The sequence below is a fragment of the Stenella coeruleoalba genome, assembly GCF_951394435.1.
Source record: "Stenella coeruleoalba genome assembly, chromosome: 14".
NCBI lineage: Eukaryota > Metazoa > Chordata > Mammalia > Artiodactyla > Delphinidae > Stenella > Stenella coeruleoalba.
In genome coordinates, this window is record NC_137160.1 from 74,859,693 (window position 1) to 74,887,263 (window position 27,571).

The 27,571-nt window shown below is 54.2% G+C and overlaps 2 protein-coding genes across 4 annotated transcripts; one reads left to right on the forward strand and one right to left on the reverse strand.

Annotated features, from left to right (window-relative positions):
- Window positions 1-251: 251 nt before the first annotated feature.
- On the reverse strand, window positions 252-5,283 carry RITA1 (RBPJ interacting and tubulin associated 1). 3 transcript variants are annotated; one of them, XM_079942382.1, is made up of 4 exons: window positions 5,147-5,283; window positions 4,834-4,973; window positions 4,053-4,418; window positions 252-1,310 (listed from the first exon to the last, which is right to left on the reverse strand). In XM_079942382.1, the coding sequence occupies exons 3-4, from the start codon at window positions 4,361-4,363 to the stop codon at window positions 803-805; spliced, it is 819 nt and encodes a 272-aa protein (XP_079798508.1). In that variant the 5' UTR covers window positions 4,364-4,418; window positions 4,834-4,973; window positions 5,147-5,283; the 3' UTR covers window positions 252-802. The 3 variants fall into 3 exon arrangements, with proteins under 3 accessions (XP_079798508.1, XP_079798507.1, XP_079798509.1); XM_079942381.1 differs by lacking the exon at window positions 4,834-4,973 and having other exon boundaries at window positions 5,147-5,272; XM_079942383.1 differs by lacking the exon at window positions 5,147-5,283 and having other exon boundaries at window positions 4,834-5,096.
- Window positions 5,284-5,348: 65 nt separating this feature from the next.
- Window positions 5,349-27,455, forward strand: DDX54 (DEAD-box helicase 54). The gene is made up of 20 exons (XM_079942380.1): window positions 5,349-5,871; window positions 8,539-8,668; window positions 11,929-11,999; window positions 12,601-12,789; window positions 12,908-12,957; window positions 14,059-14,100; window positions 14,226-14,321; window positions 15,009-15,130; window positions 15,240-15,301; window positions 15,379-15,510; window positions 16,671-16,881; window positions 19,273-19,407; window positions 20,381-20,611; window positions 20,698-20,771; window positions 21,374-21,586; window positions 22,716-22,858; window positions 22,947-23,060; window positions 23,676-23,780; window positions 24,079-24,191; window positions 26,255-27,455. The coding sequence occupies exons 1-20, from the start codon at window positions 5,548-5,550 to the stop codon at window positions 26,485-26,487; spliced, it is 2,790 nt and encodes a 929-aa protein (XP_079798506.1). The 5' UTR covers window positions 5,349-5,547; the 3' UTR covers window positions 26,488-27,455.
- Window positions 27,456-27,571: the final 116 nt, after the last annotated feature.

A 27,571-nucleotide genomic window follows, 5' to 3' on the forward strand; every position in this document is an offset into this window, starting at 1 on the left:
TATATATATATATATATATATACATATGATTTCAAAACAAGTCAACTATAGCCCATATTCTGAGCTCAGGAAGAATCAGCTAACCCCCCAATTAGTGGTATTAGCTAGAAACCAACACAGGAGGATTAGTTGCCCACCTGCCACTGTCATGATTGCTATGTTATTTACCTTTGTTATTTAAATCAACTCAGACCTAACACTGGCCTTTATCCTAAGGAAAAAATTAGCAAAACTCACGGCTTCGATGAGCTGATATATTTAATACATGAAAATAAATACATGACTATTAAAATTTTAAATGTCCACCCACATATCACCTCGTGTTCCCTGCTGGTCCACATACTGTGCCTGGGAAAATTCCTGAGGCGTCCAGACTCAGCTGGAAACTCATCCTGAGCAGAAGCTTGGCTTGAAGGGAGGGAGAAGGAACCCTCCGGGTTGGCGATCATACCATTTATTCACTCTTGGTGGCGAGACAATGTTGTGGGTGTGATGGAGGGAGTGGGGGGACCCTCCCGGGGGACACCCCTGGGTTGGCACTGATATGCCGTGTGGCTATGACAGAACTTGAAACAGGGATCTCCAGAGGCGGCCCTCATATCCACACCAGCGGCAAAAGCAGGGAGCAACCAGAGGTTGTCAGAAGAAAGGGCGGCACTGCCCACCCTCTCTCTGTCTGCCCCCAGGAGTGCTTTGCCAATGCCTGGTGGTCTCCCCAAAGGCCCGCCCACCAGTGCCATCCTCTGAAACTCTGCCCTTTGCTGTGACCCCATGGGCAAACCTGCAGAAAGGACCAAGAAATTCATTTCCAAGGTGGCTTTGGTTTCTGGATGGCTCCGCCTCGTCGGGGGGTAACTGGCACTGAAACACTGACTGAATGAGCCCTGGGAGTCACCAGGGGGCTCCGGAAGGTCACTCCTGACGGGGAAGGTCTGGGATCTCGAGGCCCATTTGTGCAGGGGGTACTGGTGGGTGGGTGACTCGTGCTGGGGACATTAAGGTGGGTGAGGGAATAAGAACGCTCCCGCCTCGGAGGGCGTGGAGAGTCTAACCCGTCCACGGACAACCTCCGGGAATCTGCCACCACCCGGCGCTCTGTCTTTGAGGGACTAGCTGGGTGAATGGCTCGCACTGGAGTCTCCCTGGGGCGGGGTGAGTGGCTGCCCCTAGGGGTAGCTGGGGGTGTCCAGAAGAGGGCATGGAGCTTTGCAGCATCCCCCTTCGCCATCCACGAGGCCTCCCAGCCGGCGCCCTCAGGTCGGGAGCCAAAGAGCGACTCATCGCAGTAAGAAGGAGTGTGGCCAATCAGTCTGGCAAGGGAAGAGAAACAGTGAGCTGGGGAAATAAACCCTAAAAACCTTGCCCACCCCCACCCGCACCCCCTGCCAGGCAGCTGCAGCAGCAGAGGGTTGCCTACAGGTCCCAGAAGTCCTTGTCTCCCAGCCTGGCACCTGCAGCGAGGCCACAGCCCTCATGTACCACTACCCCCATCTCTGCTATTTTTCCCCTGCCAAGTGCCCAGTCCCCCTGCATCCTGCCCCACCCCACCCCCACTCCCTGGCATGTGCCCCAGGCCAGGCCAGTTTGCATATCCCATCCTCCTGACCACACTGATTGGCTCAGGAATAACCACATGACCCATTCTGCACAATAAGGGTCTGCCTTAGGACCTTTGCAGAAACTACTAGGAGAGAAATGTTTTTCTTCCACCTAGCCCTGAAGAACTGGCAGGATATAAGGGCTAAGCGCCAGTGACCATCTCCCCTGGGATGTGTAGGGGAAAGCTGCACTAAAACAGAGACAAAATCCCAAGAACGTTTTGAGCCCCTGTTATATGAGCCCCAAATGCCCTTTTTCTGCTGAAGCCAGTTTGGGTAAGTCTTCTGTCACTTGCAACCAAGAGTCCTGATTAATATAACCTTAGTCTTTATAGCTTTCACTTTTTCCCTTAACCCACCACTTTTCCCTTTTTGTAGTGGCCTCGTCAGCCGAACCCTCTGCAGTCATGTGGCCCTTCCAACTATATCTGAAATTGCACAGCCCAGCACCTGGCATGTAGAGGGTTCTCAGTTTGAACTTCTGTGGTCTGGCCTCACCGCCAGAGCAGCTTTTAAAATTTTTGCATATTTACTCAGGGCTTTTCATGTGTAGGTCCAGGACTCAGCATGTCACTTGTGTGTCATCTCATTTCTCACAACACCCACAAGGAGGGCGATATAATCCCATTTTACAGACAAGAAAACTGAGGCATAGGGAGGGTAAAAAGGAGGGTACAGACAAGATTCAAATCCAGCGCCCTGCTCAAAGACCCAAGCTCTTGATCACTAAGTCAGACTTAAGTGCCTTCTAGGCCTCTCACCTTTAATTAGATTCATTCAGCAATTTTTTTTTTTTTTTTTTTGCGGTATGCGGGCCTTCCACTGCCGTGGCCTCTCCCGTTGCAGAGCACAGGCTCCGGACGCGCAGGCCCAGCGGCCATGGCTCATGGGCCCAGCCGCTCCGCGGCACGTGGGATCCTCCCGGACCGGGGCACGAACCCGCGTCCCCTGCATCGGCAGGCGGACTCCCAACCACTGCGCCACCAGGGAAGCCCAGCAATTTTTTTTTTATTAGTCCCACAAATATTCATGGCATACCTATGAGGTGTCAGGTCCATGGTTTTTGGCCAGGACTAAAAGTGCTTCCATTCCCAAACTGCAAGTCTTTGAAAAGTCACTTGATTTAGCTGTTCAAAACCACACCTGGTTGATACCTATGTCTGTCTGGTACCAAAGTTGCTGCTCAATAGCATCTCTAACTCTTACGTACCTTCTAACTTGACACTCTCTACTTGTCAGCGTCCAGCATAAAACTCCATTCTCCAGGAGAGCATGCGGTTGACTGTTATCTGCCTTGTTTAGGAAACCATACTTCTGTTCATACAGCTTACGCTGACACCAGCGTTTTCAGCCATGTTGTAGCTGTCAGTGCCGCTAATGTCAACCTGAGCCTGCCTTGTGGTCCACGGCAATTGCCAGGTGGACATGATAATAATGGGGACTTGCTTTTATCTCTGTTGAATTTTATCTACATAAATAAACACTATTCCCATTCTCAACTACTATATGTGCCTCTTGGCTCAGAATGGATCCTAAATATGATTGGCTAGTTATTATGGACTGAATTGCATCCTCCCAAAATTCATGCTGAATTTTAAGGAGGTAATTAAGGTTAAATGAGGCCATAAAGGTGAGGTCCTAATCCAATAGGATTTGTGTCCTTATAAGAAGAGGAAGAGGCACCAGGAGTGTACATGCTCACAGAGAAAAGCCCATGTGAGTTCCCAGTGAATAGGTGGCCATCTGCAACCCAAGGATAGGTAGCCTTCAGGAGAAAGCAGCCCTGCTGGCGTCTTGACCTTGGACTTCAAGCCTCCAGAACTGTGAAAAAATAAATTTCTGTTGTTTAAGCCCCCCAGTCTATGGTATTTTGTTATAACAACCCTGATTGACTAATATACTAGTCTTCCATGTTTTAGTTCAAGACACTGATGACAATAAATAAGATAGAGCCCTGAGACCTCCCTCCAGGCTGATATTAATCGAAATAATCCAAATAATCTAACTGGAACCTACAATAACCACTGGCATTAGATCCTGTTTTTCTAAATTGTTCGTGAAAATGCAGCAAGAACCATTTTCAAAATGACTTGCTGAAGTTTGGAATCATCACATTTATGTCATTTCATGGATCAACCAAACTAATAATTTCATGCAAATTGCTGTGTGATCTTGGGCAAATCACCTGACCCCTCTGGGCCTCAGAAGCCCATTCTAAGACATTTGGGGATGGGTATTCCACCATCACAACCATTATCACTACCATTTACTGAGAGCTTCCTAAGTGTCGGGTTACCGTGCCCAGCACTGTACATGTCTCATCCCATTTAACCTTGTCAATAACCCCATCAGGTCCCACCTTCCACTGTGAGGAAACTGTGGCTCAGAGAGGTCAAAGTGCTTGCCCAAAGTCACACGGCATGTGAACAACAGGGCATCTCCCCATCCTGTTACCTGTATTTGTTCTTCTTCCTTGGTGCGAGGGTCAGGGTCTTGTCCCTGGAGGAGGTAGTCTCACAGCTCCCGTTGGCCCCTGAGGCCTGTGATGCCCCTGTACCCACTCCTCTGGTTCTGTTGGCCTTCCCCATCCACGGTGGGTCAAAGGCTGGTGGTGTGGGCTGGGTGCCTGCAGGACTGCCAAACAAAGTCTCATCCACATATGACGGCCTAACCTTGACCCGGCAGCTGCCCCGGCAGCGGTGCTGAACGTGGAGGGTCTGCATCCCACTCACGGCCAGCTCCACCGGGGTCTTCACGCTGTTCATGGTCCTGGGTGACAGCAGGTGTGCTCTGCCTGCCAGCCCCTGCTTCCAGGTCTCCCTATGAAAAGTGGTCACGGTGGCAACCATCTGTCATCAGCAAAGACTGGCAATCTCTTAAGTCCCCGTCCCCAGGGCAAAAAGGTCACGTTCTCCCTCACCCAGTCCTCTTCAAAGGGGAGCTGCCAATCCCAGGGGACATTTCGGAAAATTGACTTTTTTTGAGTTGTTGTAATGACGGGGAGAAGGGTGCTACTGGCAAATATTTAGTGAGTAAATATGCATTCCTAGTATACAGTGTGTACTCAGTAGATATTTATAGAATGCTAAGGGGGTGAAGAATAGATTGGGCCTGTGCCTACTTTAGCACCAACCAGAAGACAAACTATGGTGGCGGGGGGCAGACAGGGCAGGCTCCTATATCCTGTACGTATCTATGGGGCAGGAATAATAACCTGCATAGATCTCGTGCCTACCTCCTGCAAAGATCTCTACAAGTATTCTCATTTAATCTTCTCAGCAGTCCTGTGAGGTAGCTTCCACTATGTCCATTCTACAGATGACAAAACTGAGGCTCCAAAGGATGAAGTCACAAGTTTAAGTCCCACCTATAAAGCTAAAACAGTGGAAATAGAATGTGAACCTGATAGGAGTCTAGAGCTTGTGTACTTAACCATTCTACTACTGGGGGATTACACTCAGTCCGCCAACTGCCCCACATTCACCGATCCCCAAGTCAATGTCCCGGCTGATGTTCGAGGTGCCCGCATTCTGGAGTTATTTTCCTACCTGAGCATCTTGGTTGGCTGACGTCGGCGGCCACCCACAGCGCCCCCTCCTCCCAGTCCAGGCCTGGACTCCTTTGCGGGGACGTTTGGACACCTGTGGAGCGCGGTACATCCGAGATCTGCAGCTCTGAATCCTGGGAGCACGCGACCCCTGGCAGCTCAGGCCGCCCCCAGCCCCCGCACGGGGGACCGCGCGGGCCGACCCTTCCCGGGAAACCCAGCCCTAGCTATGTATGCTCCACGCGCGCATCAAACAGCAACCCGCGAGCGGTAAGGCGGGGCGGGGCGGCCAGAACCATTCTCTCCCGGGGGGGGGATTAGGTCACCCTGTTCCGGATGCCCCCGGAGCTCCCCAAAGCCTCGGAGAGGGGTCTTCCGCGCCAATGAGAGGAGTGTGTGCGTATGCGTGCATGCATGCCAAGCCTCCGGAGGCTCCAGAAGGTGAGGGAACGCAGTCTGGGGCGCGTAGAGGCGCCCCCCCCACGTCCTGCAGCACCGTTGGTACGTACCCGCAAACTCCGCCCCCTCCCGGTTCCCTGCGCCCCGGCCCGCATGGCTGGCGGAACGCGTCCGGCGGCCGCACCGCGGTCCCGAGCTGCCATGGCCCAGTGGAGGAAGAAGAAGGGGCTCCGGAAGCGCCGGGGCGCGGCCTCTCAGTCCCGCAGCAGCGACTCGGAGGACGGCGAGTTTGAGATTCAGGCAGAAGATGACGCCCGGGCCCAGAAGGTAGTAGCGCTGGGCTTGGACATACGTCAGAGCCCGAGTCCCGGCTCCGCATAGCGTCCCGCGGCCTCAGTTTTCCCAGCTGGGGAGTGGGCACGGCTGAGGGTGGGGAGAGGTCGGCTGGCCGGGGGTCGGGGCAGGACCTCCGGCCTGAGCACGTGTTTCGGTGTCCGACACGCCCAGGGTCCTGACGTCCCGAGCCTCTGTGCTACGGAGGCTGGGGCCTGCGGGCCTTCCGGCCTTCCGGGCCGGCTCTTGGTCTCGCGCTTCTCATTGGCTACTTCCTGGCCAGGGGCGGGTCCCGGTTCCCATTCGTCCAATGAAAAGTGCGGGTGATGAAGATCAGACTTTGAGAGGGGGATTCTTGGGAGGATGAATTAAGAGAAGACTGCACCTCTTGGCTTGAGACAGTGACGCCCCCAAACCTCTGGGAAACTAAGTTAAACTTGGGTTTGTAGATAGCTTACAGTGTGCTATCCTGCGTGCTAAGAGCTTTGCAAGCCTTATCATTTAATCCCCACACCAACCCTGTGAGCTAAGTAGTCACACTCATTTTCCAGAGGAGGAAACAGAAGCCTGGAGGGGTGAAGGAACTTGACCAAGACCTCACAGCTTGTGAGTGGGAGAGCCAGGATTCAAATCCCGGACTGTATGGTTCCAGGCCCTGTGTTATTTCCACTACTGAATGCCAACTGTATGCAAATGAGGGGGGGTCAGGTGTGAGCACCAAGGGGGCAAAAGAGTTGTAGCCCATTATTTCTCACAGCCTTGTGCTTAGCGGGTACCTGGCACAGAGAAGACTCTGGGTAAGTAGATGAATGAGTGGGGCTTTATATGAAGAGAGAGGTCTACGCTCCTCTGAGGCAGGGACCAGATGGGGACCTTATTCCACACCATCCGAGTCTCACACAGTAGGTGCTCTGTAAATATGGACCAAGGCACAGCCCTGTGTTCAAGTTCAACCCAACCTTGTACTGGCTGTGGGACATGGGAGAAGTTGCTTAACCTCTCTGTGCCTCAGTTTCCACATGTGTAGAAAGCTGTTGATTATGTATGCCTCAAAAACTGTGGAAAGGATGGAATGACAGTGTTCACACATTCTACTCTACAGTAAATATTGCTGGGGCACCAGTGTGTTCCAGGCACTTTGTTATCATGTGTCTAGAATGGGGGTTGGCAAGGTTGGCAAGCTTTTCCTGTAAAGGACCAGATGGTAAATATTTTGGCTTTGCAGGGCCATATAAGGTCGCTGTCTTCTTTGTTTGACTTTTTACAATCTTTTAAAATTTAAAAACCATTCTTACCTCACAGACTGTACAAGACAGGTGCAGCTCTGACCTAGAGGGTTGGTGGAGGACCATAGAGGATCTCATAGGAAAGAATATAGACTCCGAAGCCAGGGTTCAAATCCCTTGCTGGCCGTGTGACTTTGGCAGGTCACTTCACCTCTTGTGCTTCAGTTTCCTTCTCTGTAAAAGGGACTAAGTAATAGCACCTACTTCACAGAGTTGTTGTGAGGATTAAGTGGGTTAATTTATTTTTTTAATTTATTTTATTTTATTTTATTTTGGCTGCATTGGGTCTTTGTAGCTGCACGCGTGCTTTCTGTAGTTGTGGCGAGAAGGGGCTACTCTCTGTTGCAGTGCGTGGACTTCTCATTGTAGTGGCTTCTCTTGTTGCGGAGCACGGGCCCTAGGCGTATGGGCTTCAGTAGTTGTGCCTCGCGGGCTCAGTAGTTGTGGCTCGCGGGCTCTAGAGTGCAGGTTCAGTAGCTGTGGGGCATGGGCTTAGTTGCTCCGCGGCACGTGGGATCTTCCCGGACCAGGGCTCAAACCTGTGTCCCCTGCATTGGCAGGCAGGTTCTTAACCACTGCGCCACCAGGGAAGCCCCAAGTGGGTTAATTTATATGAATGCTTAGCACAGCACCTGGCTTATAGTAAGTACCAGGTAAGTTTTAGCCATTATTATGAATTAGTGCTTTTATAAATGTTATTTCTGAGAAGAAAGGGACAGCGCTGTAGTCCAAGAAGACTCCCCAGAGGCGGTGTCTGAGTTTGATTTAGCTATTGCTAGAACAAGTGGGTGGCAGAGACGAGGACAGGAATGAGAGAGACCAGAGCTGGGGAGGGATGATGGACCAGAAAGGGGATTGGGGAGAGGGGAGCTGGGCAGATTGGAAGAGTCTAGTATCTCACACATAGTAGATGCTTTGATTGGCTCCCTAAAGTTTGGAGGGCTTTGAATGCCAGGCCAGGATGATAATTATGATGATACCACCACCTGGGCACAGTTCTAAGCTTTACACGCACCCATTTAGTCTTCACAACATGCTATGAGGCATACGCTCTTGTCATCCCCATTTTCCCAATGTGGGAACGCAGCTCTGGGAGACGAAGTCCCTGGTCTGAGGTCTCACAGCTGGAAGTGACAGAGTTGGGATTGAAACGCAGGCTGTCTGTCTGCAGAGCAGCTCTCTGACCCTGTGCCCTGTCCTGGTCCGGTCAAAGGAGAGCCCTTTAGCAGAGAAGTCATGTGATCTGGCAGGAGCATCATCATCTTGAATGGAGCAAGGTCAGGGGCGGGCACTGGCAACAGGACAGCCCCCTTCCTTGCCCCAAGTGGACTCACTCTACCTGGAATGATGCTGCCTCTCTGTTGCTCCCTCCCAGCTGGGACCCGGCAGACCCCTACCCACCTTCCCCACCTCGGAATGCACCTCGGACGTGGAGCCGGACACACGGGAGATGGTACGAGCCCAGAACAAGAAGAAGAAGAAGTCGGGAGGCTTCCAGTCCATGGGTGGGTGAGCCAGGCATCCGGGGACTCTGTGTGTGGGGAGCAGTGGGGGCTTATGACCTTCCGTGCTCTGCTCTGGACCCAACACTGTGATGGGTTTGGGGGGTTGGAGGCAGCAGATAGTCTCCAAGCCACTCACGGCCTTCTCGTGGGGGCAACGGGCCTGACACGATGAGAGAACAGTTAGGGCCGGACTCAGGGCGATGCTGGTGCAGTAACAGGCTCAGATGTCTGGGGATTGAGCGGCGTGACAGAGCCGCATTTCAGAGCCGAGGGTAAGAGATGAGATAGTTGGGTGCTGTTGGTACACCTGGCCAGCCGGAAGGAAAGCCGGACTCTTTCTTGGCTCTTTACATATCAGTAGCATCTGGAGTGAAGATTGAAACATCAAGGTGAATAGTTGTATAACCTGAAAGGAAAAGAAGCCTAAGTGTGACCTGAGCACTGTTTTATTTGACTTTTTTTCTATTTAGATGTGTGTATGCCAAAAAAACACTGTAGACTTAAGTAAACACTGTACCAGGAATATATTTGCAACTATGGGACAAAGGGCTGATAACCCTAATATACAAAAAGCTTTTACAAATCAAGAAGAAAAAGACAGACACCCGATAGAGAACTGGGCAAAGAAAATAGCTCACAAAAGGAATCTAGACAGCCAAGTGTGCTAACATTCATCAAAATCAAAGGAAAAAGCCAAAACATCTACATGTGGCTATTTTTGGCCTTTCTGAATCTCTAAGATGAAGGATTGACCAAAAAGCAGCTAAAACCATGGTGCTTCCCTGTCTCCAGGCCTCCCACTGTCCTCCCATCTCCGCAAGCCCAGGTCACATGGAGGCTCCAAAGGCCACCTTCTCCCTCTCGCAGTACCACGTGCTTCAGCTGTCACACCCGTGCCTGCACCCATCACAGGCCCTTGTCACTTAAGATCCTTTTCTTCCTCTTTCCTTCCTTTCTTTCTTTCTCCCTCCCTTCTTCTCTTTCTTTCTTCTTTCCTTCCTTCTTTCTTTCTTTCTCTCTCCCTCCCTCCCTCCCTTCCTTCCTTCCTTTCTGTCTTTCTTTCTTTCTCTTTCTCTGTCTCTCTCTCCCTCCCTCCCTCCCTCCCTCCCTCCCTTCCTTCCTTTCTTTCAACTTTTTTTTTCTTTTGGCCACGCTGCACAGCATGTGGGATCCTAGTTCCCCGCCCAGGGATCGAACCCGTGCCCCCTGCAGTGGAAGCATGGAGCCCTAACCACTGGACCACCAGGGACTTTCCGACACCTTTTTCTTTTAATTATGAAAAATTTCAAGCATATAAAAATTAGAAAACAGTGAGTCTCCACATACCCATCACCAGCTTCAGCAGTTTTAACCACTGGTGTTGTTTTATCCACACCCTACCCACTCATGGCCACCATCCCAGAGGATTCTGAAGCGAATCCCAGGCACCCCCTCCTTCTATCCCGAAATACTTCCCACCTGCCTCCAAGAGAGCAGGACCCTCCTACACCTAAAACAAACACAGTTCCTCAGTATAATCCAAGGTCCCATCAGCATTCAGACTCCCATTGTCTCATGGCATTAAGAGCTTTCAAATCACAGGAATAAAGACGCAGACGTAGAGAATGAACTTGAGGACACGGAGAGGGGGAAGGGGAAGCTGGGACGAAGTGAGAGAGTGGCATGGACTTATATATACTACCAAATGTAAAATAGATAGCTAGTGGGAAGCAGCCGCATAGCACAGGGAGATCAGCTCTGTGCTTTGTGACCACCTAGAGGGGTGGGATAGGGAGGGTGGGAGGGAGACGCAAGAGGGAGGAGATACAGGGAAATATGTATATGTATAGCTGATTCACTTTGTTATACAGCAGAAACTAACACACCATCGTAAAGCAATTGTACTCCAATAAAGATGTTAAAAAAGGGCTTCCCTGGTGGCGCAGTGGTTGAGAGTCCGCCTGCCGATGCAGGGGACACGGGTTCGTGCCCCGGTGCGGGAAGATCCCACGTGCTGCAGAGCAGCTAGGCCCGTGAGCCACGGCTGCTGGGCCTGCGCGTCCGGAGCCTGTGCTCCGCAACGGGAGAGGCCACAACAGTGAGAGGCCCGCGTACCGCAAAAAAAAAAAAAAGATGTTAAAAAAAATTATTAAATGACACTAAAATTTGAATATTCTAAGAAAAAAAAAGATGGGCTTTTTTTTGTGTGTGTGGTACACAGGCCTCTCACTGCTGTGGCCTCTTCCGTTGCAGAGCACAGGCTCCGGTTGCTCAGACTCAGCGGCCATGGCTCACGGGCCCAGCCGCTCCGCGGCATGTGGGATCTTTCCGGACCGGGGCACGAACTTGTGTCCCCTGCATCGGCAGGCGGACTCTCAACCACTGCGCCCCCAGGGGAGCCCAGGCTTTTTTTTTTTAATGTAAACTTTTGACTTGAATATAACATACTGACAAAAAATGCACAAATCATAAGTGTCCAGCTGAATGAAGTTTTACAAAGTGAATGCACTTGTGTAACCACTATCCAGATCAAGATAAAGAGCATTACCAGCACCCCAGAGTTTCCGTGGCCTTTCCAGTTATTACTGTCCATCAAATGTAACCACTAGTTCAACTTCTGTCACCATAGATTTGTTTTGCCTATATTTGTAACTTTACATAAAATGACTCACTCAGTATGTGACAATTTACGTGTCGCCTGTCTCTTTCAAACCTAGGTTTGTGAAATCTAACCATGTTATTAGCTTTTTCAAACTGTTCAGTTTCATTGATGTATAATATTTCATTTTATGAACATAGCACAATTATTTCTCAGCACAGTGAATGAAAGTTCCAGGTGCTAATACCTAAAATTGTGATCTTTGTTCCTTTTAGCTGTTTTGCTGAGCGCGTAGTGGTAGCTCATTGTGGTTTTCATTCGTATTGATAGTTCTCTAGTGACTAATGATGTTGGCCAGCTTTTCATAGACTTATTAGCCATTTATACAGCTTCGTTTGTAAAATGCTTATTAAAGTGGGTTGTTTTTGGTTTGTTTTGTCCATTAAAATTGTTATGTCAGTGAAAAAAAAAAGCTTTCAAATCAGAATCCAAATGTGGTTCATACCCCACAATCAGTAGATTTGTTTTCTAAGTCTCAGTTAACCGATCAGCTTTGCTCTATCACTTTTCTTTTTTTCTTGCTATTTATTTGTTGGTGAAACTGTCATTTGTCCTGTGTAGTTTTCTGTCATGTGTCATAGGGGCTCCTCTAGCCCCCTGGCCATTCCCATGTCTTTCCCAGGCTTGAGCTACCCAGTGTTCAAAGGCATCATGAAGAAGGGCTACAAGGTGCCAACACCCATCCAGAGGAAGGTACGGGGCGGGGAAGCTGATGCGGGTCGGGAGGTGGGGATGGCCAACCTGGCCCTCCTGCCTGGCCTCTTGACCTCCACCCCTTGTCCCATCTGTCATATCTGTCGTCCCCTCTTACTCTGGCCGAAGCCCCACGAGCCTGCCCATTTCACAGGTGGAGAAAGTCAGGCACGGCAGAGTAGAGGTTCGACCCTGTGCCTCTTTGCCACTTAAGCTGCCCACTGCTGAGTCCCTGCCCGGGCAACTCGCAGGCACCCCATCATCACCTGGGTCTCATCTTTGTTGTCCTCAGACATTTAGCCAAGAGAGAGATAACGTTTCTCTGGGATCCTGAGGAGGGTGACTAGATGGGGAGATAGAGTCTGGCTTAACCTGAAGAAGGTTGTTCCAACAGTAGAAAGAGTTGGGGGTAACAGGCTGCTCATCCCCGGAGGTGTGCAAACAGGCTTTAGCAAGAGTGGGATCGGGGCTGGGGGACAGGCCCCATCCCTTTCGCTGAGATGCTCTGGTTTGCCCACTCCCTGCAGACTTGAAGCTCTGGATCATGTGGTGCTTGGGTGCAGGAGCTGACCCCTCCCCTCCCCCGCTCATTCCCCTGCAGACCATCCCAGTGATCCTGGATGGCAAGGATGTGGTAGCCATGGCCCGGACAGGCAGTGGTAAGACGGCCTGCTTCCTCATCCCCATGTTCGAGAGGCTCAAGACCCGCAGCGCCCAGACCGGGGCCCGCGCCCTCATCCTCTCACCCACCCGAGAGCTGGCCCTGCAGACCATGAAGTTCACCAAGGAGGTATGTCCGGGCGCAGGGACAGGGTGGCTGGGCTGAGCTGGGACCAGTCAGTGAGGCCCGAGTGGGCTGAGTCAGCTCCCATCGTTGGCTCTCAATCTCTCTTTCTTTCTCTCCACAGCTGGGCAAGTTCACTGGCCTCAAGACTGCCCTGATACTGGGCGGGGACAAGTAAGAGCCCCCTCGGTGCCCTGTGCAGTGGTCCCCCAAAGCAAACGTGCCCCGTGCCTCCCCATCAGATGGACTGAGCTTGCGCTGCTCATTAATAACAGCAACTTCTCTGCACATTCTTAAAGTACCAACAAGGGGAAATATACAGTAAAATACCGAAAGGAATTTCACACACAAAACTCTGACACAGGTTCTGATGCTTCTAAAAGAGAGCTGGTAGTGCACTGGGTCACCCAAATGGGTCACTTAGTTGTGTATGTTTTAATATGCTTGATTTGGGGCTATTTAAAGTGGAATGCACACAGATGGAGGACGTTTGTAATAGCTCAAATCTGCAGAATACTATATTTTTCCTGATGTGCTTGCCCCATCCTTCTAAGGTAGCAGGCACCACACCTGTTTTACAGATGAGCTAACTGAGGAAGTGATGGGCTCAGAGAGCCGCACAGTGGTCTGGTAGTAGAGCTAAGATTAGAACCCCTGCGCCCCGCCCCACAGTTTCTCCCTCAAAGCGCAGCCCCTTCCTCATTCTTTTCTCAGAATATCACTGTCACCAGTCGTTTTTGATTCTCACTGAGAGTGTTTTGTTTTTCAGTGCTCTTTTGCCTACATTATAATTTATTATCTCTATTGTTGTGACTGTCAGAAATACCTCCATAAGCTGGACCTGGCCCAGAATTCTGACTCCTGGTTCCTACAGGTGTCCCAGGGGTGTTTTCAGAGGAGAACTAAAGTTAGGGATGTGTGCTCAAACGGTTTGGGAACAAGGACACAGATCCAGGAAACCTGCTTCTAGGTGGAGCTGGCAGTTCCAGGGTTAGTTGCTAGGTGGTGCTGTGGGTCAAAGTATGAACGGAGTGAATGAGATGGGTTCCGTGGCTGAGTCTATCTTTGGAGAACTTTGTTGTTATCAGGCCTTTTGTGTGTTTGAACTTGTAGTTCTTGTCAGGGCAATGCTTTTGCCTAGTAGCTCAGCAATAGCTTTTCCCCATTTCTGAGCCTGGGGTCAAGGTGTGGGACTCAGCTGAGCATTTGGAGATGGGAAGGGAGAGAGATAAAAGAGACCTGTTCTATCAAGCTAACACCTCTTCTTCTTCCTAGGATGGAAGACCAGTTTGCAGCCCTGCACGAAAATCCCGACATGTGAGTGTGTGGATTGGGGAAGATGCTCTGGGGTCCCTTCCCAGATGGCCAGGGTCTGGGGAGTGAGAGGAGGGCTATGCTGGTGCCCTGGCCCTGGGTGACCTGGCCTGCACAATCACTTCCAGAATCATTGCTACCCCTGGGCGCTTGGTGCATGTGGCTGTGGAGATGAACCTAAAGCTGCAGAGCGTGGAATATGTGGTATTTGATGAGGCTGACAGGTAAGGCTGCAGGTGCATCCCCGGGCACTTGTGTCAGGGTTGGCCAGGAGGAAGGGCTCTGCCAGAAGAGACCTATGCAGTCGAGATCAAAGCAGCGTTTCCCCAAAGAGGGCCACAGACTGTAGGCAGTGCCAGAACTGATGGGGCTCCCTGGACCAACAGTTTTTTTCTTTTGTATTACTTTTAGGAATATTGAAAAGAATAGTAAAACAACAAACACATGATTTGAAAGAGATAAAAAATAGCACAAGGTTGAAAGCACGGACTGGAGCCAGACAGGTGGGATCAAATCCCAGCTCTATGAACTTGGGTAAATCCCTGAGGGTCTGCAGGCCTTGGTGGCCTCACCTACAAAGTGGGGATAAAATAGCATGTACCTCACAGGGCTGCCGTGAGGACTAAAGGGGTTGATATTTTATAAAGTGCTTAGAACCATGCCTGGCCCAGAGTGAGGGCTGCTGTCATTTATTTCAACATGAATTTGTAAGAAACATAACTGAGACCAGACCTAAGATTTCAAGGTCATTATTGCTTAGGATGAGGTTGTTGAATAGCGAAAAAGTGAGCTGAGTTTAGGAAGCACTTGTCCACGTAACAGAAAGTGTGTTGGGGGCAAGGACGACAGGTTTGGAACTCACTGGAATGGAAGCCCCTCTCCTGACCCTGTGCTGCCCTCTGCCCTCCCAGGCTCTTTGAAATGGGGTTCGCAGAGCAGCTGCAGGAAATCATTGCCCGCCTCCCTGGGGGCCACCAGACTGTCCTGTTCTCTGCCACGCTGCCCAAGCTGCTGGTGGAGTTCGCCCGGGCTGGTGAGGGAGCCACAGGAGTGGGGCCGGGGGCTGGGACGCGTGTCGGCGCCTGGGAGGGGCTTGTCCCTCAGCGACTCCCCCTCCCATCCTCCTCTCTTGCCCACTTCAGGCCTCATGGAGCCCGTGCTCATCCGGCTAGACGTGGACTCCAAACTCAACGAGCAGCTCAAGGTGAGGCTCCACCCGTGCCCCTTCCCGGCCCATGGCCTGGACCCCGTGAGCCAACCGAGTGACCCTTCTCCCTGCAGACCTCCTTCTTCCTCGTGCGGGAGGATGCCAAGGCTGCTGTGCTGCTCCACCTGCTGCGCAGCCTGGTGCGGCCCCAGGACCAGACAGTGGTATTTGTGGCCACCAAGCACCACGCGGAGTATCTCAGTGAGGTGAGCTGGGGGAGGCCCGCACCTGCCCCGGGCCTGGGGACCAGCACGGACTGCATCACCACCTCTGAGCTGCGGCTCCATGCTCAGCCACCAGAGAGCAGCACCAGAGCAGGGCTGAGGCCTGGCCAGGACTCTGTGCTTTTTTATTCTGTTAAGTTTTTCTTATAAAAAATTTCAGACATGTAGCAAAGTCAGAAGACAGCATAATGAGCTCTCAGGTACTCAGTTATCAACTCACATCCAGTCTTGATTCATCTAATATTCCCCGTTCCATGCAGGGTATTTTGAAGTGTATCCCAGCCGTCCTGTCATTTTTCTGTAGATATTTAGTGTCCCATGTGTTTCACGTTTTTCAATTGAGGAATAGCCTGCACGCTGTAACCTGTGTAAAGTGCCCTGATCTTACATGAGCAGCTCGATGAGCTTTTCCACACGTGTATATCTGTGACCCTCCTGGGAAGAGGTCCACGAACCCCCAAGGCTGCCAGGGCCCCTCCTGAGTCAATGCGGCCGCCTTGGGTCAACCACACCTGAGTTCTGTTATCTGAGGACACAGTTCACTGGGTTTCACTTATATGACACACATTTACCGGTGCTTCCTCTGTGTAGCTACTGGGGTCACTGATGAATAAAACCAAAGTAGTAGTTTTTAAAGAGCAGTTAACACTTTCACGGTGCTTCCTGTTTTCCGGGCCCTGTTCTCAGCACTGTATGTGTATTGGCTCATTTAATTCTCATAACAAAGCTACAGAGAGGCAACTGTTATTCTCCCTGTTCTACCGACAAGGAAAGTGAAGGCACAGAGAGGTTAGGGAACTTGGGCAGGTCACAAAGCCTGTTAGTGGCAGAGTCAGGATGAGACTTGTGTCTTGGGGTGGCACTTGCAGCCTCCCTGAGGGAGACCTCTGCACGTGCCATCTTTTTTTGACATTCAGACAACCCTGCAGAGGTGAGAGGTGCTATGAGCCCCATTTATACTGATGAAGACCAAACCGAGGTCACCCAGCTGAGCTGGGGTTTATATTGAGGGCGCCCAACTCCAGAGCCCGTGGTCTTACCGCCATGTCGTGGCGCCCACTGCCACGGCCCAGCCTCCTGTCCTCTCCCCTGTCCGTCTCCTCCTCACCCCTTTCCCTCCCTCTGGTCTTCACTCTGGGCAGCTGCTGACGGCCCAGCGGGTGAGCTGCGCCCACATCTACAGTGCCCTGGACCAGACGGCCCGCAAGATCAACCTGGCCAAGTTCATGCACGGCAAGTGCTCGGCCCTCATCGTGACTGACCTGGCAGCCCGGGGCCTGGACATCCCACTGCTGGACAACGTCATCAACTACAGCTTCCCCGCCAAGGGCAAGCTCTTCTTGCACCGCGTGGGTAAGGAGCCTGTGGCTGCACTGGGCACCGGGGGGGGGTCCCAGCGGGAGCTGAGGGCACAGGGCTCAACTCCTGCCACTGCAGGTGGGGAACTGAGGCCCAGGGAGGGCACCAGTAAATCGGAGTCTCTGGGGAGCGTGGCCCAGGCCCGCTCTAGTGGGCAGCCCTAGACTCTAAGGAGGGGATGCTCCCGCTTTCTGGGTTCCCCAGGCTGGTGCTTAGCTTTCCCATCAGGACCTTGATGACGCGGCCCCTCCTCCCCACAGTCGTCTCCCTACAGCTCGCTCTTTCTAGCTCCTCTCCTGGGAGCAGCCTTTAAACAGCATCCCGACCCCCCTCTGCCTCCTGCTCCATCAACTGCAGACAGTCTCCTGACTCCCGGCCTTGTCCCGTCAGCCTGTCGGGCCCCACCTTCCCCTCAGCCCACCCAGGCCAGCTCACTCCATTTAATTTTTCAGTTATAAAAGTAAGGCCCAGGCTTCCCTGGTGGCGCAGTGGTTGAGAGCCTGCCTGCCGATGCAGGGGACACGGGTTCGTGCCCCAGTCCAGGAAGATCCCACATGCCGTGGAGCGGCTGCGCGTGAGCCATGGCCGCTGAGCCTGCGCGTCCGGAGCCTGTTGGCTCCGCAACGGGAGAGGCCACAACAGTGAGAGGCCCGCGTACCTCTAAAAAAAAAAAAAAAAGTAAGGCCCGCACGTAGTAGGAAAATTTGAAAGTGGAGCAAAGCACCGAGAAGGCAGGAAGTCACCCTCCCCTCACTGGTGATGTGACGGCCACAGGTGCTCACCCAGCACTCTTGGTGGGCCCTGGTCCACGTGTTCTACTTGCTCCACTGGTCTTCACAACAACCCTGTGCAGTGGGTATCAGCAGCGTCAGCTCCATCTTACAGATGAGGAAACCAAAGCAGGGAGGTTACGAACTGGTCAGGTGTCTCAGACGTAGCAAAGTGGGGCCACTGGCATTCTTTTCTTCAATTGTGGTGGAATATACATAACATACAGTTACCATTTTTACCACTTACAGGTGTAAGTTCAGTGGCATTTAGTACATTCATACGAACGTGCAACCATCACCCAGCTTCCACCTCTAGAACATTTTCGTCTTGACAAACTGAAACCCTGGACCCATTAAACTCATTCCCTCTTCCACCTCCCCCAGCCCCTGGTAACCACCAGTCTACTTTCTTTGTCTTTTTTTAACTCATAAATGCGCGTGCCATGTTTATAAATACAAGTAAGTTAAATAAGTGCATGTGAGAGAAGCATCTGGCGGGCAAGTTCCTTGGAATTGTTCTGCGGATGATTGAACATCGTCAAATGAGTAAATTCTGGCTGCCCACAGTGGGCTGGCGGTGGGCAGACCTTCGGGGTGCGAGGGAGGCCTCCACCTGGGTCTCCATCCTCTTCTCCCTGTTGGCAGCTGCATGCTGTGCCCTGAATTCTGTTGCTTTGGGAGGGCTGGCCCTGCACATCCCCTGAGGCGTCCTCAGAACCCCCAAAGGGAATTTCTCATGTGCCGCGTGACCAGCAGTGTGAATCGGACTACCGCAAACGAATCTTCCGAATGTGGTGACACTTGGTTTCTGCAAGATGCAGAAACAAGCCAAAGCGTAATGCTATTCATGGACTGACTGACCACAAAATTAGAATCACCCTGGACATTCTTCTTGCCTCTGTATACATCATGCATGTTTTTCATTCACCATTTAAGCATCATTCTGTAACAGGGGTCAGCAAATTGTTCCTGTAAAGGGCCAGATGGTAAATATTTTAGGCTTTGGAACCGTTTAGTCTCTTAGACATCTCAGCCCTGGGAGCATGAAAGCAGCCACAGGCAATATGTAAATGAAGGAGCACAGCCGTGTGCCAATAAAACTTTATTTACACAGGCTTGCGGGGGCGGCGGGGTGGGGGGCGCTGGATTTGGCCAGGGGCCACAGCTCGCAACTCCTTTGCTTAGCTGTGTAATTCCCACCATGTGGTCATCAGCTAATTAACTAACTCTCTGTCCTTAAGTCTTTAAGTGGTTTCCATTTGGGGGCTGTTCTGGGCAGAGCTGGAGTAGGTGTCCTGTGGGTGAATCTTTGCACCCTGGGTTATTTCTGTGGATAAAAATCCCCCAAAGTGGGGATGCTGAAACTTGTGATGCTGATAAAGAGCAGTGTCTTGCCTCTATTCCTGCCAGCCTCCCAGAGCACCATGGGGACTCACGTACTCTCAGGCAGGTAGCCCTGGTGACTGTCACTGCCTTGCCCTCTTTCGTAGGTGGGACACTGCTGAAGGAGGTGGGGCTGTGGCCTGGCTTGTACCTTTAGGGTCTGGCACGTGGGACTCGTGCTGGGCTGTGGGGTCCTTTGCCTTTGCTCCTGCTTGACTACCTTCTCCCGCAGGCCGTGTGGCCCGGGCTGGCCGAAGCGGCACGGCCTACTCCTTGGTGGCCCCAGATGAGGTCCCCTACCTACTGGACCTGCACCTGTTCCTGGGCCGTGCCCTGACCCTCGCCCGTCCCCACGAGGAGCTCTCCGGTGAGTGGAGGCTGGGGAGGGGCTGGGGTCCCCCCTGGAGTTCATGGTATGGATGGGGGTTGGAGGTGGGCCAAGCTGTCCTGGCTTGGGAACTTGACCCCAGGGGAAGATCCCTGTTGTTTTTTTTTTAAATTTATTTATTTTATTCATTTATTTTTGGCTGCATTGTGTCTTTGTTGCTGTGCATGCAGGCTTTCTCTAGTTGCGGTGAGCGGGGGCTACTCTTCGTTGCGGTGCGTGGCCTTCTTATTGCGGTGGCTTCTCTTGTTGCAGAGCATGGGCTCTAGGCGCGTGGGCTTCAGGAGTTGTGGCTGGCGGTTTCTGGAGCGCAGGCTCAGTGGTTGTGGCTCACGGGCTTAGTTGCTCCGTGGCATGTGGGATCTTCCTGGGCCAGGGCTCGAACCCGTGTCCCCTGCATTGGCAGGCGGATTCTTTTATTTATTTATTTGTGGTACGCGGGCCTCTCACTGTTGTGGCCTCTCCCGCTGCGGAGCACAGGCTCTGGATGCGTAGGCTCAGCGGCCATGGCTCACGGGCCCAGCCGCTCTGCGGCACGTGGGATCTTCCCGGACCGGGGCACGAACCCGTGTCCCCTGCATCGGCAGGTGGGCTCTCAGCCACTGCACCACCAGAGAAGCCCAAGATTCCTGTAATTTAAAGTCAGTAAAGAGCCAGATAGTAAATATCTTAGGCTCTGCAGATCACATGATCCGTGGCAGCTCCTCACCCGTGCCCTTGTAGTGCAAAATTAGTCACAGACAACACAGAAATGAGTAGATGGGGCCATGTTCCATAAAACTGTACTTGTAAAAGCAGTAGGAGCTGCTCGGTAAGTGATGGTTTCTGTTGTGGGGATTATTTTGTAATTCAGGACCCAGAGTGGGGCTGGGGAGGGGAGGTGGGGCCCTGGGCAGGTGGCTGGGCCGGAAGGCCTCTGACCAGGCCTCTGACCGAGCTCCTGGCGGGGAGGCAGGTGCGGGCGGCGGGGACGGCGTGCTGGGCCGGGTGCCGCAGGGCGTGGTGGACGATGAGGACTGCGGTCTGCGGACCAGCCTGGAGACGTCGCTGGAGCTTCGGGGCCTGGGCCGCGTGGCCGACAACGCCCAGCAGCAGTATGTGCGCTCACGGCCGGCGCCCTCACCCGAGTCCATCAAGAGGGCCAAGGAGCTGGACCTCTCGGGCCTGGGCCTGCACCCCCTCTTCAGTGAGTCCCTGCGTCAGGCGGGCGGGGGCTGGCGGCAGGCCCCGTGGAGCCCACTGCAGCTTCACGTGTCCCTCCGTCCCCCCCAGGCTCGTGCTTCCAGGAGGAGGAGCTGCAGCAGCTGCGGCTGGTGGACAGCATCAGGAACTACCGCTCCCGGGCGGTGAGTGCGGGGCCTCGGGGCTCCGGTTGAGCTCCTGACCCCCTGCAGGTCCCCAGCAGGGATTTTCTCAACCCGCGGCTCTGGCCGTGTCAGCACCTCTGTAGCCACCCCTTGTTCTGGAACCATCCCTGCTGGTCCACAGCAGGTTTCCCACCCCTTCCATACAGTTGGGTAGACTGAGGCTCACAGAGGGCAGTGACACACCCTAGGCTGTCAGAGGCCTGAGGAGCTGGCTTTCGATAGCCTCTCCTCTCCTCCTGATTCCCATCGGGTGCCCCATCTTGTGCCTCTGGGAGGTGTACCCAAAAGCAGGAAAGGCCTGCCAGCCAGCGTCAGGAAAAAGGGGCTGGAGCCTGTTGTGGTTAAGGGCACTGGTTTTGGAGCCAATGAACCTGGGTTGAAATCCCAAATCTGGCTTGTCCCAGCTGTGTGACCTTAGGCAGGCTACTCGCCTTCTCTGGGCCTCCCTTTGTAATTGTGAAAAGCAGGTAACTAGTGTAAGGGAATTGGGAGGAATGCTGGACAGAGCACACCAAGCTGGGGATGGTAGAGTTGGGGAAGAAGCGGCCAGTGGGTGAAGGCCTTGGGTGTCCCCTCCACAGACCATCTTTGAGATCAACGCTTCCAGCCGGGACCTGAGCAGCCAGGTGATGCGTGCCAAGCGGCAGAAGGATCGTAAATGCATCGCCAGCTTCCGGCAGAAGCGGCAGAAGCGGCAGGAGCAGCAGGAGGGCCCGGCCATCCCAGCCCCGAGCCTCCCAGCACCGCAGGAGGAGCAGCCTGAGAAGGAGGAGGCGGCAGGAGACAGTGTGGAGGTGCAGGCCCTACCCTGGGGACCCTGGCGTCTGGCCTGGGGCTGGGGGAGCATGGGTCAAGTCCCAGCAGCCCATGGGGCAGACCTCAGGGCTCTGAGCAGTCACTGGGGGTGGATGCAGTGATTCCAGTCCCATCTCCGACACTTGTGGAAATCAGTGACCCAGCCTCAGCCTCCCCATCTGCGGAATGGGATCATAGTCTCGTCCACCATTCCTTGCCTGAAGCCCTGGGGGCCAGATGTGATTCAGGATTCAGAATCTTTACGGTGGGTCCACTGTGTATGATGTAACACCCTCAGCAGGGTCTGGGGTGTCACGGTCGTCAAATGCATCAGTTTCCACAGTGAGACCCACACTGAGAGGATGGACAAAGCCTCTTTTCAGCTCAGGTCAGCTTTTGCCACCAAGTGAATCTCAGGAAAGTTTGTTTTCAGAATGTTGTGGACTAGGGCTTTGCAGCCAAGTGACTGTGGTACCCGCCCCTGGGTCCGCTGGGCAGATTCAGGATGGTACGTGGAGGATTCCCACAAGCCTAGGTAGCCCTGTCATTGTCATCATCATCGCCTTGCCTCAGCTTGGGGTCCGGCAGGTGGGAAGGGGCAGAGCCGGGACTGTTGGTGGCAGTGGGGGCATGACTCAGGCAGGGTCAGGCACTGGGTCTTCATGGCGAAAAGCAGGGCTGGGGGGCCAGAGTGTCCCGTTCGCCTGGTGGGTAGGGCCCTGGGCCTGCTCATCTTATGTTTGATTTGGACAGAGGGTACAGTAGGCAAAAAAATGCACTTGAAAACCCCTGGACTAGTCCACGTCATAGAGAGCAAGTCCAGACCCAGAGAGGGACAGGGCCTTGCCTTGGTCAGATGATCTGGGGGACCAAGCTGGGACTGGAACGTGGTGGGTCTCATCCTAGTTGGCACTCTGCCCTCCCCCACTCCCACCTGTCCTGCCTCTGCTGGTGCTTGAGGCAGGAGTTGTGCTGCATGTGCAGATGAGGAAACGGAGGGTCTCAATGGCAACACCAAGCTTTCAAAGTCCCAGCAGCCCCTGACCCTCAACCCTAGCTGGGCTGGTGGGTGGGGAGGCCAGTCCACTCCCTGGGGCCTACAGGTGACACTGGGCCCCGGTCCACCAGGACCTCTTCACAGAGGTTGTGGGCCGGAAGCGGCAGCAGCCAGGACCCAACCGAGGAGCCAAGAGGCGGAGGGAGGAGGCCCGGCAGCGGGACCAGGTGTTCTACATCCCCTACCGGCCCAAGGACTTCGACAGCGAGCGGGGGTGAGTGGCCGCTGGTCCCGGGTGGGGCAGGCGGGCCTGATGGGCCCCCCTCCCAACCCCGTGGTATCTCCCCACCCTCCCTCTGCAGCCTGAGCATCGGTGGGGACGGGGGTACCTTCGAGCAGCAGGTGGCTGGCGCTGTCTTGGACCTGATGGGGGACGAAGGCCAGAGCCTGACCAAGGGCCAGCAGCAGCTCAAGTGGTGAGTGAGCCAGTGGGCACACCTCTTCCATGCCCGCCTGTCTGCCGCTTGGTCCCCACAAAAGGTGACCCCCTCCTATCCTAACTCCTGTTTGATCCCCTAGAGCAGGAATTATGACATCCTCACCCCTCATTTGGTCCTCAGCACAGATTATGACGCCCACCCTGTCCTGCCCCCATGTGGTCATACACCACAGGGATCTTGACCCCATCTGTCCTTTTGGGGGGCTAGTCTTGCTAGACAGGGGCTCATGACCCAGTTTGCCCATTTGGACTCTGGTTCTGGAGAAGTGATGTGGCTCAACCCAGGGTCACAGAGCCAGGAGGCGGCCAGGTGGGGGTTGGGAACCCTCCAGGGTCCCTTGTCCCTGACCCAGGCCCCCAGGTTGGAGCTAATCCCCTGACTGCCACACTGCCTTTTGAGACCTGGGCTGCCAGGGAGTGGTGAGGAGGGCCAGGGAACGGGCCTTTATGGGGCACCTGCTGCCTGCCAGACGCCCGGCACGCTGCTTTCCTTGAATCTTCCAACAACCCAATGAGAGGGTCAGGGGGAAACAGGCCCGGAGGGGAAGCGGGCCACCTCCCTCCACAGCACACCTCCCAACTCTTCCCACAGGGACCGGAAGAAGAAGCGGTTTGTGGGACAGTCGGGACAGGAGGACAAGAAAAAGATCAAGACGGAGAGTGGCCGCTATATCAGCAGCTCCTACAAGAGGGACCTGTATCCTGGAGCGGGGTGGGGGGCAGAGGGGGTGGAGCCAAGTGCCTTCTATATCCACATCTATTGTGGGTGGGGGGCGGGGTCAGGAAGGGGCGTGGTCTGGCTCCTCAACCACCCCAGCTCCTACAGGTGGGGGCTAGAGGGGGGGCGGGGTCGAGCGGATTCAGCCACCAGACCCCCTATAGGTAAGGCCTGTATCCTCTGGGGGGTGGGCGGGGGGGCCCTGCTCCCAGCCCACGGTTGTCTAGGGCATCTTTCTCTGGATGCTGCACGCAGCTTCCTTAATGCAGCCTCCCAGCTACCAAAAGTGGAAACAGAAGCAGAAAATTGATGATCGTGACTCAGAAGAAGAAGGGACATTTGAACGGCGTGGCCCAGAGCGAAGAGGTGGTAAGCGCGGCCGAGGGCAAGGTGAGAGCCGGGGTAGGATCGTCCTTAAAACGCAGGTTGCCAAGGAGCACATTTGGTCATCTTGGGGGCTTGGTCCCCTTGATCTGGCCTGGGTCCCTCAGTGGGTGACACGCTAAGGTGGGATTTGAACTCAGCTCTGCTGCAGGAGCTTGTGCTCAGTGACCTCGGCTTGGGCCAGCTGCCCCGCGTGCCAGGACCTCGGTCAGCCCCTCAGGGCAGAGGAGCACCTGGGGAGTGGTGACACTCGTGACTCTGAAGGGAGGAGACTGGAGCCTGGGCCCGTCCCACTGCAGCCCCACCTTTGGGGCCAAGCTTGCTGTCAGAGAGGGGCTCCCGCTTGCTGTCTGGGGCCAGGCTGCGTGCTGGAGCCTCGCCGCACGTGACCTGGGGGCGAGAAGACTTGAGAATGGCCGGCTTTCAGGCCAGGAAACAAGTCGCAGTGACTGGCCCTGGGTCCCCCGCCTGCCTGCTGCCTCCCCCGGCCACCCCCGCCAGGGTTGGGGAGCTTGAACCTGTCCTGGGCCTCTTTCCGCTGGGCCCTGGCCCTGCTTGTCTCCCCCGAGCCCGCAGGGCTGCTCACTGCCTCTTCAGCATCAGAGTCTGTGTCCTTCAGCCTGGGGACGCTGTCTGTCACGGCTCCAGGTGGCCCTCTACTCTGCCTCTCCCAGGGCCTCCTCTGTTCTCTGCACGTTCCCCCTGTCCTCGTTGACATTTCCTCTGACGGTGGATACCTCTTCTGTTTCTCCCTGTTTCTGTCTTGGATTTTCTCCGACGCATCCTCTCTCTTGTTCTGTAGGTGTCTTTCTCTCCAGGTCTCTGTTTCTCTTTTTGCCTCTGACTCTGTATCCCTGTCCATCTCTCTGTCTCTTTCTTTGTCTCTGTTTCTCCCCATCTGTCTCTGTCTTTCTGTATCTCTCTCCATCTCTCTCATTGTTCCTGTTCCTTTCTCTCCACGCACACATGCACACGCATGCGCGCACACACACACCCCTCCCAGTCTCTGTCTCTCCTCTCTTTGTCTTTCTGTGGGCGTGTCCCTGCCTCCCCCGGACCCCCTCATCCCTCAGTCCTCAGCTCCCAGTTTTATCTGGAGTGAAGCCGGCTGCTGCTGTGGGCTTGCTGGACCCGGGGTGGTGAGGATGGCCTGTGAGCTTCGGGAAAAAGCAGCTGTTCTCCCCCTGTGCTTTGTCCTCACTGTGTGTGTGTGGGGGTCCCTGACAGGTGGCCTGGCCCCTGTGGAGACATCTGGGGCCGCCTTAATGGCCATCTGTGTGGGAGCCCTGCAAGGCCACTGCTGTGGGAGGGGAGGAGCTGGGTGAGGCAAGTGAGTACAGAAGAGGAGGGGCCAGGCCTTAGTGGGGAGCCAGGGGCTGGGGGGCAGACCTGCCCGCCCAGAGAGCCGGGAGGTGGCGGGCGGGGCCACCAACCACTGCTGCTGCTGCTGGTGCCGCTTTGCTGGGTGACCTTGGATAAGTCCCTTCCCCTCGCTGGCCTTCTCTGATTTCTCTCCTGCCAGAGGAAGGTTAAGCTACAGCCTGTTTTCATCTAACAAGCCTAGAGCATGTAGTCCAGAGAGACAGGGTTTAGAGTCTGTCTGGGTCCCCAGTGCCTGGCATAGAGGAGGCACTGAAAAGCCTTTGTTGAATGATTTATGATTGTAATAGTTACACTTAGGAGGCCATACTGTGGGCTAGGCCTTGTTCTGAACCCTGCACACATAGTAACCCATTTACTCCACATTAGGACTTATGAGGTAGGTGTTCTTATTCGTAATTCATAGGAGAGGAAACTGAGGCACAGAGAAGTAAGGTAGTTGGCCCCAGGTCCAAGAGGTCACAGCTGGGACTTGATCCCTGGCAGTTTGGGCTAGAGGGTTCATGCTATTGCCCATTACAGTAGACTACTTAAGCTTTATTAAGCACTTACCATCTGCCACATGTTGGGGCCACAGCAGTGAACACAGAACGAGAGCGGGGACAGGGGAGCATCCCGGAGGCTTCTGGGAGGAGGAGACATTGGGAGTCGACCCAAAGCCTGAACTCCCTGAATCTCCATCCTGGCAGGTGCATCCCAGCCCCGCACCCCTGGTGCCCCCACAGGCCGCGTGCGCTCAGAGCTCAAGACCAAGCAGCAGATCCTGAAGCAGCGGTGCCGAGCCCAGAAGCTGCGCTTCCTGCAGCGTGGAGGCCTCAAGCAGCTCTCTGCCCGCAACCGGCGCCGCGCCCGGGAGCTGCAGCAGGGCGCCTTCGGCCGGGGCGCCCACTCCAAGAAGGGCAAGATGAGGAAGAGCCTGTAAGGAAGGTGATACAGCCCCGTGGTTCCTCACCTGGTCCAAGCATGGACATAAGCAATGTTCCCCGTGTACCACTGTGTGCCTGGCCCTGAGCTGGATGCTGGGGGGCTCCCTGCAGAAGCCGTGGTCCGTGCAAAGGAATGCTTGCTATACGGCCGCAAAGGGGCAGCAGCTGCCTCTGCCTAAGACAGGGCACGTTTGAGCAGGGTGTTGAAGGGTTCATAGGAGTTTGCCAGCAAGGCCAGGCAGGCCACGATCTGAGTTGGCAACTCGGCTGCTGCTGCTGTGTTCTGGATTCAGAGGTGGTGGCCACATGGGTGTGAGCCCTGAGTGCCTGAGGCCTAGTGATGTATTTTTAATGTAATAAACCTTTATTGAGCGCCTCCAGTGGACCAGGAGCATTGAGTTGGAAGGGACAGACCCGGGTACTAGAGTCCCAGCTAGTGTGCGGATGAGCCAAGAGCATGTGGGCAAGTCCTGAGTGGGTTCTGCTGGAATCTCCATTTTGCAGATGAGGAAAGTCAGGCTCAGAGGGTGGGTCGGTTGCTCAGGTGGGAATGCCCCAAAGCTGGCAGTCGGTCCCCTTCCTCCCACCAGGACAGGCTTGCAGCTGGGACTGGACGGTGGGAGGGAGACACGTAGAGTCTGGGGGCAGAGGGTGCAGTGTGCTTCCTGGATGTGAAGGAGTTCACACTATCCCCACACACCCAGAGGTCAAAACCTGTCCTGGCCTCTGTCCTGCTTTAAGCCCTGTTCTCCTCAGCCCCTGTTGGGGGTCCTGGGAAGGTCAAGGGCAGCCTCCGGTAGCTGGATTCTCAGAATGGCCATCACTCAGCGCCAGTCCACGACGGAGGAGCCTTTGTGAGCAAGCGCCCCAGGATTGGGTGTCTGCCGTGTGACCCTCTTGCTGGTCCTCCTTTATTTTCCTTTACTTACCAAACACTCATCTAAAATTTACCGGAAATTATGCACCAGGCCCCATTCCAAGCATCTGACAAACATCAGCTTGTTTAAATACCCCCAACTGGGGACCTCCCTGGTGGCGCAGTGGTTAAGAATCCGCCTGCCAATGCAGGGGACATGGGTT